Source organism: Chaetomium globosum, genomic scaffold (assembly GCF_000143365.1).
Source record: "Chaetomium globosum CBS 148.51 scaffold_3 genomic scaffold, whole genome shotgun sequence".
In the NCBI taxonomy this organism is placed as follows: Eukaryota; Fungi; Ascomycota; class Sordariomycetes; order Sordariales; family Chaetomiaceae; genus Chaetomium; species Chaetomium globosum.
Window position 1 is genome coordinate 3,956,647 of NT_165978.1, and position 12,065 is coordinate 3,968,711.

At 56.8% G+C, this 12,065-nt stretch overlaps 5 protein-coding genes across 5 annotated transcripts in view; 4 read left to right on the plus strand and 1 right to left on the minus strand.

Annotated features, from left to right (window-relative positions):
- Positions 1-265: 265 nt before the first annotated feature.
- On the plus strand, positions 266-3,718 carry CHGG_06573 (uncharacterized protein; the record flags this gene model as incomplete). The annotated part of the gene is made up of 1 exon (XM_001222667.1): positions 266-3,718. One exon carries the CDS (start codon positions 266-268, stop codon positions 3,716-3,718), a length of 3,453 nt encoding a protein of 1,150 aa, XP_001222668.1.
- Positions 3,719-4,388: 670 nt separating this feature from the next.
- CHGG_06574 (uncharacterized protein) lies at positions 4,389-5,201 on the plus strand (the record flags this gene model as incomplete). Its single annotated transcript, XM_001222668.1, has 1 exon — positions 4,389-5,201. The coding sequence occupies one exon, from the start codon at positions 4,389-4,391 to the stop codon at positions 5,199-5,201; it is 813 nt and encodes a 270-aa protein (XP_001222669.1).
- A 1,019-nt stretch (positions 5,202-6,220) lies between these two features.
- Positions 6,221-7,048, minus strand: CHGG_06575 (uncharacterized protein; the record flags this gene model as incomplete). Its single annotated transcript, XM_001222669.1, has 3 exons — positions 6,221-6,656; positions 6,719-6,853; positions 6,999-7,048. The coding sequence occupies 3 exons, from the start codon at positions 7,046-7,048 to the stop codon at positions 6,221-6,223; spliced, it is 621 nt and encodes a 206-aa protein (XP_001222670.1).
- A 1,827-nt stretch (positions 7,049-8,875) lies between these two features.
- CHGG_06576 (uncharacterized protein) lies at positions 8,876-11,220 on the plus strand (the record flags this gene model as incomplete). The annotated part of the gene is made up of 3 exons (XM_001222670.1): positions 8,876-9,026; positions 9,100-9,799; positions 9,855-11,220. The coding sequence occupies 3 exons, from the start codon at positions 8,876-8,878 to the stop codon at positions 11,218-11,220; spliced, it is 2,217 nt and encodes a 738-aa protein (XP_001222671.1).
- Positions 11,221-11,663: 443 nt separating this feature from the next.
- The window catches only part of CHGG_06577 (uncharacterized protein), a gene marked incomplete at both ends in the record, with an annotated part of 1,185 nt that continues 783 nt past the window's right edge, over positions 11,664-12,065 (plus strand). The window contains one exon of the mRNA XM_001222671.1: positions 11,664-11,903. Coding sequence (XP_001222672.1) covers positions 11,664-11,903 — 240 coding nt within the window. The remainder of the gene's footprint in view (positions 11,904-12,065) is intronic.

Genomic DNA, 12,065 nt, shown 5'->3' on the forward strand with positions numbered 1-12,065 from the left:
CCACACAGGCAACGGGCTCCCCTTTGGGGTACCAAGCCATGGAACCTCCACAAGCGCCTAAAAGGAGGCTGGGTGCCCCTCCATTCGACACGGGCACGGGCCCATGTGGACATGCTTTTTAGAAGCCCCTCAGGCGGCCCCCACTATAGTTAGCGACAAATGCGAATTGCCAGACGGCAGTTTCCACATCGAGCACGACTGCCACATCTCCAATCAATTGCGGCACCTCCATCTCTGAATTCACCACTGCCTCGTGGCACCCAAGATGGACGCCCTCCAGCAAAAGGTCGATTCCATCAGCGGCGAGGTGAGCCAGATCAGCGATGCCCTGAGAGGGTATCTTGATCACGGCATTACGTCGGGTCGCAAGGTGCAGCCGCCAAAAACGAAGGCAGGACGGGACCTGTTGCAACATTTCCTAGGTCGCCTCCACCAGGTGAACGCCGGCTTGGATGATGTACGAAAGTTAGCCGTACCTCACGTCTCATCCTCCCCGTCGGCGGTTCACGGACTCGACACACCTCCATCATCATCCAGTACTCTTCCAGCCTCACAACATATTCTTTCGCCCTCAAACCAACGGCCCGTTGGTCAACAACCTTCTGATCAACAAAAGGTTGGTCAACAAGCCGCCGACCAACAACCCGATAACGAACAACCCGCTGGCCAACAACCTGAGTGTCAAACGTCGCAGGCCGACCAAAACCACAACACTAACGATCGCTCGGCCATCGATCGCTCCTCGGTTCCAGTTCCAAAAGCGGAGCCCGAATTGGCTCTCTCACCACCCATCCCAGCGGCTCCTTCCGCCACAAGCCAGGGTTGCCCCCTCCCGCGCTCCCCCCCATGTGGGATCACATTGAGTGATGGCTCTGTTTATAAAAGCCCATTGCCGTCTGGCCATGCGTCACCCCTCTTTGACTGCACTTACCAAGACATCCATATCTTGAACGAGGAGCTCCTGGAGATGTACTCGAGCCACCCTACCGTCCGAGATGTGGGATATTTCAAGCTCCAAGTCCGGGGCCTCCCACCACTCGACGTGCAAAAAGTGGCTCGTCCCAGCAAAGACCATGCGACTTCATTCAGTTACAAGTCCGACCGACTCGGCCTCGTAAAGGTCGATACCGGAAAGAGGTTTAAGTTCACTTCACCACATCTCCCTTTGCCCATGAGCGCTAAGATGGATTGGTCCCTGGCAGAGCAAAAGGAACTCTGGAATTCCTCCGCCGCGGAACCGCCCAAGGGGAACCGGCCGTATATCATCGGCAACCCGCTGTTTCAGGACGTCGAGCTTTCTCCTGGCGAGAAGCTACGGCGCAGAGGGCGCACCGTACTCGAGGGCATCAACACGCAATATGTCTACTTCAACCTCACGGGCAAGACCATCACAACGATGCACAGGGAGGACGCGCATGTGCGGTCCGAGAACCTCCTCCGCTCTGGGCAGCACAAGTTTTGGTGCTTCATCAAACCTGCCTTCGCCAAGAAACTGGAAGAGAGGATGGCCATCGAGTATCCTGAAATGCGCCGATGCTCACAGGCTGTGAGGCACCTCAGCCGCCACATCCCACCGGCCAAGCTCGACGAATGGGGCGTCGAATACACGCTCGATTACTGTGTACCGGGGCAAGCCGTCGTGACGGAACCGGGGACGTATCACCAGGTTTTGAACCTTGGGCCCAACTACGCCATCGCCATCAACCTGGAGTACAACTCGTCCCCGGACATGCCCCCGGATTACAAGTTTTGCGATCGGCTCTGCCCTGATAAGTTCGCCATGTCTGCGGACGACTTTCGAATCTATGACGAGCAGCCGTCGGTCCCTGCTGAACAGCAACTACCTCGCACCCCGGATACCACGGGATCGCAGGACGGGCGCCCATCCCAAGCCATTGACCATGTTGCTAACTTGCGAGCTGAGGCGGCCTTACGGCCTATACAATCAGCCACCCCTCCTCCGGAAAGCAATGCACCGGCCAAGCAGGAATTGGCGAAACAGTTGCCATCGCAACCAATTCCTGAAACACACAAAGGACCTCAATCGGCGAATACCCCAAGTAACAGTGATGAGGAGCTGCCTCCATCGAAGTCCCAGAGCAATGTTGTACAAGAATCCCAGCCGCCGGACTCGCAATTCACCTCACTCTCAAGCATTTCTTCGGAACAAAGCATGCCAGCTAGTCCCAGAGCTCCTGAGCAACTCAATATGGCATCACAAGAGGGTAATAGGGGAGGGATTCTCTCTCCACCAGAGACAAAACGCCCCATTCCGGATGCTGTCACGAAATCCGCCCAAATCATCCCGCAAGTCCCTCCCCTCAGACTGCAGAGTCCGAGCTATCGTGGAGACGTTAGAACTGGGACGGAAGCGTTGACGCCTTTACGGAAAACGGCAAGGATGATAAATCGCGATAGAGAGGATGACGGGCTTGTTTCGCGGCCTCTAAAGAAGCAAAGACTGGAATCCCCAGTAACACCGGGAACCCAAGACCGGTCCGTCACCGCTGCCTTTGAACACCTCTCGACGATGTTGAAAGACCGCGAATCTGGCCGGGCTGGGAGATTAGCTGCCGAGAAACTCTGCGGTAAAGCAGCATTCGATCGTCTTGCGCAACTGGTCCGAGAATGGAGACGATACTCCAAGCTGGCACCCGTGGTCCTGGGTAGGTTCGGGCTCGCTAGATCAGTTGAGGACACGGCCCATGGCTATCCAGAACTGCACCTCTTCCTTGCGCGTTTCTTCAAGATGAAGGTGGCAATGTGTGTCGAACACGCCATGGCGCAACCTGGGGAGCTCTCGCCCCATAACTTCATGAACGGGATGCTGCAGACGCTGGGATGGGACGAATCGAGGCGCCCGCAACTACACGACTACTTGCGAGAAGGCAAATGCTGGGCTACGGTTTGCGGGGACTATGACGGCCTTCTCTGCCTCATGGGTGCCGACTGGGATTGTATGGAGCTCGCGTTGTTCAAGGATGAAATCGCTCGGTTCCATGCCGAGCTCGACATCGACTTTGTGCGAAAACTGTGCGGCGCGGGCGCCGTCCTACAAAAGTCCATCTGGGAATGCTTAGAGCTCCCGGAGTTTATCTGGGAGAGCACCACCACCACCTGGCTTCCTGTTGATCAGATCTCGCCCCTTTTGGTGTCGTTCCGCCTCCTCAAGGCAAACCATTACGACGGACACAAGAGGTCCCATTGGCCTCGGCCGGCGAGATGGCACTGGTTCTGGCCGACCGACCCCAGCGTTGTTATGCCTGGCGACGCCTTCTGCGGTCTTTGCCCACAAAACTACTGCCGCTGCGCCGAGATCAACGTGCCGCAGGTTCCCCGCATTCTAGACGACGGTTCTAAGGGACCCGGCGTCCGTTCCGTGGGGCACCACAAAGCGCACGTTATCCTGGGCGAGTTGGTCGGCGAGCTGTTGCCGCTGGGCACCAGCGCCCCTGGCTGGTCCATGGTGCTCTGCCGCCCAGACCTGGAGGACGAAGCAGTGGCCGAGATTTACCCTGCCCGGATGGGCAACTGGGTGCGGAAGGTCAACCACAGCACGAACCCATCGGCCGCGTTTAAGACCATGAAGATCACCGGACGGTGGAGGGTGATGCTTATTGCCCTGAGGGATATCAATGACGGCGAGGAGATCACGGCCAAGTACGGAAACGGGTATATGAAGAACCAACCCTATTCGCTTGTGGAAGGGCTGCATTAGATGGCTGTGAGCATTTTGCGGCGGCAACATGTCGGTAAGAGAGGGTGAAAATTAGGTGGCGGCGCTTGAACTGTACTATGATTTCTGGGCTTGTCTTCTTGGGAGGGCGTACTGTTTGACATTCTCCTTGGGCTGTTTGCTCCGGTCTCTCCCGTCATTTCAAGTGTTGAAGACGGGCCTCTGCCAACAGGCGAGGACATCACGGCGCATTCATATAGGGATGCGATTGCTATCGGCGGCAGGAGTACTACTTGTCTTCGTCCTAATGTCAATAGACGATTTTTTTAGTATTGACGAGTACAGTTAGTTTTATGTTGAGGCTGTTCGTGGGTTATTACTCCTATAGCACGGCTGTGCCGGGCTCATTATGCTTCACTCAGTCAACAGCGGGCTAGCATAGTAATCAAAAAATGGTAGACTGTTGTAAAAGTATTCGGTATCCCAAATGTATTAGATAGCAAGGGATTGCGAGAGGGATGTGGTGTTATCTGCCGCTTGCGTGTCGGAGATACGGCGAGGGTTAGGGTCACCTTTCTCAACACCCCACTGTCCCAATTTGGCAACCTCGTCAACAAAACAACATCTGGCGATCCGAGCATCAAACACCACGGCGACAGAGCAGACACTGGTATAACCCATAAGGCAAAAGGCCATCGGCACATCAGGCACCATGTTACTTCCAACCTCCTCCCCCAACAAACCGGACCAACAACGCGCCGCCAAAGTCCTCCGCGCCCTCGATGACCTCCAGTCCGCCTCAGGCGACGGCAGTGACGCATACACGATAATCAAGCTCAGCGAGCCCATCTTCTCCTCCTCCTCCAACAACAACCCCAACAGCAACCCCACCACCACCACCGCCGCCGCCCCCACCACCCTCGCCCGCACCTCCGACGTATCGACCGCCTCGCTCGACGCGCCGACCCCCACCTCCCTCGAAGCCGACCTCGCCCACTACCGCGAGCTCTTCTCCAAACTGCGCTTCTCCTACGTCGAACAAGTCACCAAGGAAAAATTTATCCGCGCCATCGTCGGCGACCCGCCCCAGATCGTGTCGCCGCAGGAGAACGCCGACCTCGAGGCCGCCAACGCCGACGCCAAGGCCGCGCTCAAGGCGCTCAAGACCGAGGTCGCCGCGATGGTGGCGGATCTGGAGGCGCGTGGGCGCGCGCTGACGGCGCGGTACGAGGCGGTGCAGGAGGAGCTGGGGGTGTTGAGGGCGCTGCCGGCGGAGATTGATGGGCTGGAGGAGAGGGTCAGGGATTTGAGGGCGCAGCATCAGTTGTTGAGGGCTGCGGGGGGTGGGGCCCGAGATGAGCATGCCGTTGGGGAAGACGAGGGCGTTGGTGGAGGGGAGGAGGGGGGAATTAAGGGAGTTGGAGAGGGAGGTGGAAGTGGTGGGGGGGCAGGTGCCGAGGAAGAGGAAGGAGCTGGAGCGGTTGAGGGGGGAGGTGGGCGTGCTGGAGAATCGGAAGGCGAATAGTCAGGCGGCGGCGAGGGAGGCTAAGAGGAGGAGGGAGGGTGCGCAGGGCGGGGTTGAGGATGAGTTGGAGGCGAAGGGGCGCTGGTATAGAGCGTCGGAGACGGTGCTGAGGCAGGTGTTGGATTTGCAGTAAGGGTGAGCGGCTTGGTCGGGCCGTTTTCGGGGGTTTGTTTGGAGCTCTACGGGCGGTGTCTAACATGGTCATGGTTTGGGGGGTTACAATGGGCGTAATGGGGAATGGTAAGGTATTGGTTCGATTGGGCGGGATGGGCTAAGGGCCGGCTAGGCGAGGTTTAGGAGTTCGGCGCACACATGGGATGTGTTCTACAGAGTGTTTACGGTGTTCGGGGAAGACTCGGGGTGGCTCGGGGGGTCTCTCGGACAACTCGGCTGCCCAGTATGCGCGTTGCCATTTGCGAGAGTGGTAATTTGGCTGATGGCATCGGTCCTGTCTCACAAAGAAGGCGGTATCGGTGGTTTACTGCGATATCTCAATCTCAAGCAACGGTTAACACTTACATAACATTGATTTCTTTGTTGACCTGCAGGTCTCACTTAGGACACGAGCCGGGGCTTGGCCCGAGGCGGCGAGCAACGAGATCGCTGGCAAAAGAAGGTTGTGCGAAGCTTCGATAGGCCATCAGACACGATACATGTCTCATTCGAACTTCTCGGCTGTGGAGGTGGATATTAAGCTTCCCGTTGTCTCAGATGAACCCGATGCCAACGCTATTTATTGGTTGTACCGCAGGATAGGCTGCGGTCTAGGCCAACGTCGTGGGCCGGAAGAAGCTGCTGATAATCTATCGACAACTGCGTGGTGTAGATACACGCTGTCTACCTGTAATGTGTTCGCTCTCTGCTATCTCCGACGAAGATCGGGGGGGTTGCATAGCGTACACTAAGGTAGGTCCGGAGAGAGTTAGTCGTCTTACCCGGTCGAGCTAGCCGCGGATTGATAGAACATACGCCCAGCTCTGCGCTAACTATCACAATACTGGCATCGGCCAAAGGATCATTCATGATCGTCTACCGAAAATGCTACCAAGAAGGTTGGACCCGCCACTTGGTCCGCCACCCCCACGGTTACCCTGCCGTTTCGCCTCGTTCCTGATCCATTCCTCGAGGAACTGCCGGTCTGCCAGTTTCCTCCCGTCAGAGACCTTGGTTTGCACCTGCGCTTCCCCCGCGTCAAAACTCAGTAATGTCGGGATAGAGTTGATCATGTAGGTAAGACCTAGCCCGGCCGACATGACATCTGGGGCGTCAAACTCGACGGTGCAGTAGCCCACGCCACCCTCGGCCTCACCAACGCCAGACTTGACAAGCTCTTGGATCAGGGGTTCCACGATGCGGCAGGTGGAGCACCACGAGGTCGTCCAAAGGGTCAGCAGCGGTGTCCGTGAGGAAGAAGACAGGAGCTGGTAAGTGTGGAACTGGTCGAGGTTGCGAACGCTGGCATGTGTGTTAGGTTCCGGCCGATCGACCGAAAGACATGAGGCACAACTCGGACTCACGAGGCGTAAACCTGATTCGAGGCTCGTACTTGGCGTGACGTTGAGAAACACAGCCTTGACACGGATTGGCTGCCTACGGGTTTGATAATGAATTTTGGTTTGAGGAGATGGCGCTCCGCAAACGCGATCCTCGAGCTGAGAAGCTGCATATTATTATTGGATTGTTATTGTGAGTTGTCGTACAGCGGTAATGTAGGTATGTACTCTGTATGCATGCAGCAGGTGAGATTTGGATGAATGAGATGCCGTTATGCGGTTGACGCGAGAACTTTCCACTTACCTTGGGTAGACAATGTCGAAAATGAGGTCACTAACCCTCGCTCCCGACATTTACTACCACCTGTGGACCCCTCTGTCGGATTCCGACGCCCGTAAATTACAACATGATAATTCCGTATCGGAGAGTTTAACCTCCCGCTAACGTTACATGCAACCAACCAGCACCCCCACGTGCGAGTTCCAAGCGCGCTGCGGGGACGGCCTTGGCGCGCATCGCAGCTTGCTGCACACACGTACATTGATGAATTCGGGGGATGCAAGCGAAAATCTCGGGCAATTTCTGGGCAGTTTCTGGGCAACTCCATAAAATGGATCTCCACGGTCAGATGAGCGGTGAGATGTCGTGGTGTTCCAGTGATACAGGATTCGGCTGCGATTCCTGTCCGTTTTGGGTATTAATAGAACCACTTAAAATGTTGGCGCTCATTGCGGCATGTGCCTACTGCAGTGCTTGTGTTTTGACTGTCCGGGATCACGGCGTCGCAGCTCGTCACGGGCTTGGCATCGTCATTCTGCATTCAAGGGTCCTATCGATGCTCGCTCCCAACGGCGGTAGCCCGGATGCGGTCTATGCGGCGCGAACAAGCGTTGGCGATCCACGGAGATGTGCGCATGTGAGGCGGGGGACGAGAATCCTCAGGCAGCCTTGCCTTGCCCCACCGTCACCAGGTGCAGCATCAGAGCAACAACTTCCCGCAGTGGTTGGGCGAGTTGGGGGCGACGGTGGGGCATATTCGCGGCATTCCCGGGGGAAGGCAGGGAGGTCAACCATACAACCTGGAAATCCACAGAATAGCCCGACTTTCAGGGTCCTTTTGCTCTCCTCCTCTCCCGAAACTGACCTCCTCTCTGTGGCAAAAAAACGCGAGGGGTAACTAAGGGGGACTCGTCCAAAGTCTTCGAGAACGGGGTTATCCCAGCCTACATTGTCGCAAAAAAGGTCACGAACTGCTGCTCCTTTGTCTGAGAACTGCGCCGTCTGCTTTGCCAGTTTGACAAGCACTCCGGCACTCAAGGCAGCGCCGCCCTGTCCGATTTGACGGGGAGCAGGTGCTTTCTTTCCCTGATTTTCTGCATGTTGGTGCGCTGCAGATTCGCCGCCTGCACAGGCAAATCGACCGGCATTACTGGCAAGTCCGTGCAGCCCCAGCAAATCCAAACCCAAGAGTCCCAAGTCCGGGGTTCCATTGTTTTGTTCCCAACCTCCGCGTCACAGCGAGTCAACTCGCTAGGACACACACCCGCACGCACACACTTGCAGCTGAACCCCGCCGTCCCCATGACCGAACCCCAGGTGCTCGCTTTCCTCGAGGCGTTTCTTGGCTACTTCTTGGCGAAACCACCCATGCCGTAGAGGATGGGGAATTGGAGACGAACCCTGGCGCAAGCTGACCCCACGCTTGGTTGTTGCTGGTTGGGGGGCTAAGGTGACCTACCACACGCTTATGGTCTTGGTGTCGTTATATCTCGACTTCTTGCCTCTCGCCTCGCCTCCCCTCGCCTCCCCTCCTCCTCTCCTCCTTCATCCCATCGTCCCATCGCTTCCCGTCCCCCATCTCTCCCAGCCCACAACCAAGCAGGCATCAGGGCCCGAGGCGGTAGGAGTTCTGGACCTCGCTGGTCTCAGTTGCGGTTTGACAGACCACCCACACACCTCCCGGATTCGGTTTGCAACACAGTGGTCCCGTTGTCAGCCCGCATTTCGAACCAACTCCCTCCAGAATACTCAGCCTCACACCGCCTGGGCATTGTTTTATATTTACGTCCCCTTCACCACCTTGGTCATTGACCTTTGTTCCTACCTTGCTCTTCTATCCTTGGTCTACATCCAAATCTCGGGCTGTATTGTAACAACACAACCACACCTCCCGACGAGATATGGGGCAGGAAGCACAGACCTCTCCGCCGCGGCGGCCATGGGGTTCTCTCTTCTCCCGGAAGTCTAATGGAGAGCAGGATTCTCGCGAGAAAACCCCTTCCAAATGGACATTGGGCATATTGGAGGACAAGGAGACAATCGAAGTCCCAGGTACGCCGTTGACACTGGCTCTGGAAAATCATCCCATATCTTGGTAATCGAGGAGGCTAACCACTTCGAACAGGCTCCGTACTGCTGCTAGCATCTGACCACAATGAACCTCTTGGGTTACGGAATGCTCCGGCAAGGACATCCCACTCGTCTATCCCTACTGGCGTAATCAACCAGCTGCCGGATGAACCGCAAGAAGCTCCGAAGAAGAAGACCCCGGATGGCAAGATCATCCTGGACCCTCAGCCCGAGGACTCGGCCAACGACCCGCTCAACTGGCCCGCGTGGCGGCGAGACATCGCCCTGCTATCGTTGGGGCTCTTCTGCATGGTGGGTGGCGGCACCACCCCCTTGCTTGCGGCCGGCTTTACAGACGTGGCCGAGGAGTATGGTGTTGATGTACACGACGTCTCGCTCACCACCGGCCTTTACATGTTGGGCATGGGTCTTGGGTCCATCATCTTCTCCCCTACCGCCATTCTGTGGGGAAAGCGGCCAGTCTACCTTTTCGGTGCTGTACTGTACATGGCCACCTCGATTTGGTGCGCCCTCTCGCCCAACTTCACCTCGCTCGTTTTAGCCCGTATCTTCCAGGGCATCGCAGTCAGCCCGGTCGAATGCCTGCCATCGGCGACGATTGCCGAAATCTTCTTCCTTCACGAGCGTGCTTTCCGGATCGGAATCTATACGCTCCTTCTGCTTGGCGGCAAGAACCTTGTTCCCTTGGTTAGCGCTGGCATCATCCAGAGCATGGGATGGCGTTGGGTATTTTGGTATGCCTTCCCCCAGCCAACTCAACCGGTCAGCCAGACTCTAACTGTATCTTAGGATTGTCGCTATTGTGGTCGCCTTCTGTGGCTTCCTCCTGTTCTTCTTCGTCCCTGAGACATTCTGGGACCGCGCCCCCCAACCTCGGAAGCTCAAGAAGTCAAAGTCGAGGCCAACTATCTTCCGACGCTTCTCGTCTAGGCCGGATGTCTTGCATGCCACGCCAATCCCAACCGCGCGGCCATCATTCGAACGCCCGGAGCATGGCCCGACCACGCCGCTTACACCGGGCACACGCGCGAAAGGCCAACACGTCGCATTCGCTCCGGAGGAGAAGGTGAAGTTTGCCGACACGTCAAGCGAATCATCCGCGAGCGGGTCCGCAGCAGAAAAAGCCGCCGACAACGCACCGGCGGCTAGTGACCAGAAGGCGGCTACCCAGGACCCCGCCCCCATGGAGGAGTATTTCCCAGCAACTGTTACCATTCAACCGCCTTCTCCCACCAAGCTGCAGGTGCCCGAGACACCTAAGACGCCCAAGACGCCCGAGACACCCTCACTCCACCCCAATGCTGCTCGCAGCCTACACCCCGACACCGACACGGAATCACAATCCATCCACAGCTACCAAACGACCGGTCACTTGGCTTACACGGCAGCCCTGCGCGACCAGCCGGCCCGTTCCTTCACTCAATCGCTCAAGCCGTACAACGGGCGTTTGAACAAGGACAAGTGGCACAAGGTTGCCCTCAGGCCGCTGATCCTTTTCAGCTACCCTGCTGTTCTCTGGTCTTCGGTAGTGTACGCCTGCTCGGTTGGGTGGCTTATTGTCATCTCGGAATCCGTGGCGGTCATCTACCGCGAAGGGGTTTACGAGTTCAACGCGCTTCAAACGGGTCTCGTCTACATTAGCCCCTTCATCGGTGGCATCCTCGGCTCCGCGGTGGCGGGCAGGGTTTCAGATGTCATTGTCAAGGCAATGGCGCGACGGAACGGCGGCCTGTACGAGCCCGAGTACAGGTTGGTCATGGCCATCCCCATCGCCATCACGACTGTTATTGGTCTCATGGGTTTTGGTTGGTCCGCCCAGATCCACAACCACTGGATGGTGCCGACGGCCTTCTTCGGTATCATCTCGTTTGGCTGCACCATGGGCTCAACGACGAGCATCACGTTCTGTGTCGACAGCTACCGACAGTACGCAGGCGAAGCCCTGGTCACACTGAACTTCAGCAAGAACGTGTTGCACGGACTGGTTTTTAGCTTGTTCGTGACCGGATGGCTGTCAGATGACGGGCCCAAGGCCGTGTACATCTGGATCGGCATCATCCAGCTGATCTTGCTGCTTTTTACCATCCCCATGTACATCTACGGCAAGCGGCTGCGCATGTGGACGGTGCGCAAGAACTTCATGGAGCGTTTCTAAGTATACTTTTGGGCAAGTCTGGTTTTGGACTGATACCCCTGATATTTTACGGCGTTTGATTTTCCTTATCACTCTTTGCATAATTAGCATTGCATCGGTAGCACATTCGTTGGCATTTTGGGTAGACTTGCTTTCAGGGTTGGATGATCGATTACACGATTCACGACGCATGGCATGATACATATGGGTAGCGCATCATTACATGGAATGGAATACATGATATGTTTCAAGATCTTGCAATTCTCAGGGGCTCAAACACAGTTCCCACAACCCCCTTTTCACACTGTAGCCCCCCTCCCTAACAGCCCCTCCATACTTTTTTGACCTCCCGAGCTACCCCACCACCACCAGAGTACCTTACAGTCACTTTGGAGCAGCAACCCCCAAGTAAATAAAACTCACTAAAAACACCACGCCATCTCACAGAGAACAAAAAAAGAAAAATGACATCCCGCATCCCCCACCTTCTCGAACCCCATCTCGCCCTCCCACCCGAATCCTCCCTCATCACACTCACAAGCGTCCTCGGCGCCAGCACCAACTGGCTCGTCCTGCGCCACCTGCACGCCCTCCTCAAACCAGCAGCGCCCTCACCACATAACCAACAACAACAACAACAACAACGACACCAAAACTCACACCAGCCGGCGCCAGGCGACGAAGGGGAGGTAGCCGTTCTCCTGGTGAGCTTCCTGCGCGACCTGCCCTTCTGGCGGGAGAACCTCTCTCGTCTGGGGGTTGATTTGGATGCGGCGGGGCGGAGGGGGAGGTTTGGGTTTGTGGATGGGTTGAGCGGCGGCGGCGGAGGAGGAGGCGGAGGAGGAGGGCTGTTTTCCGTGTCGGGG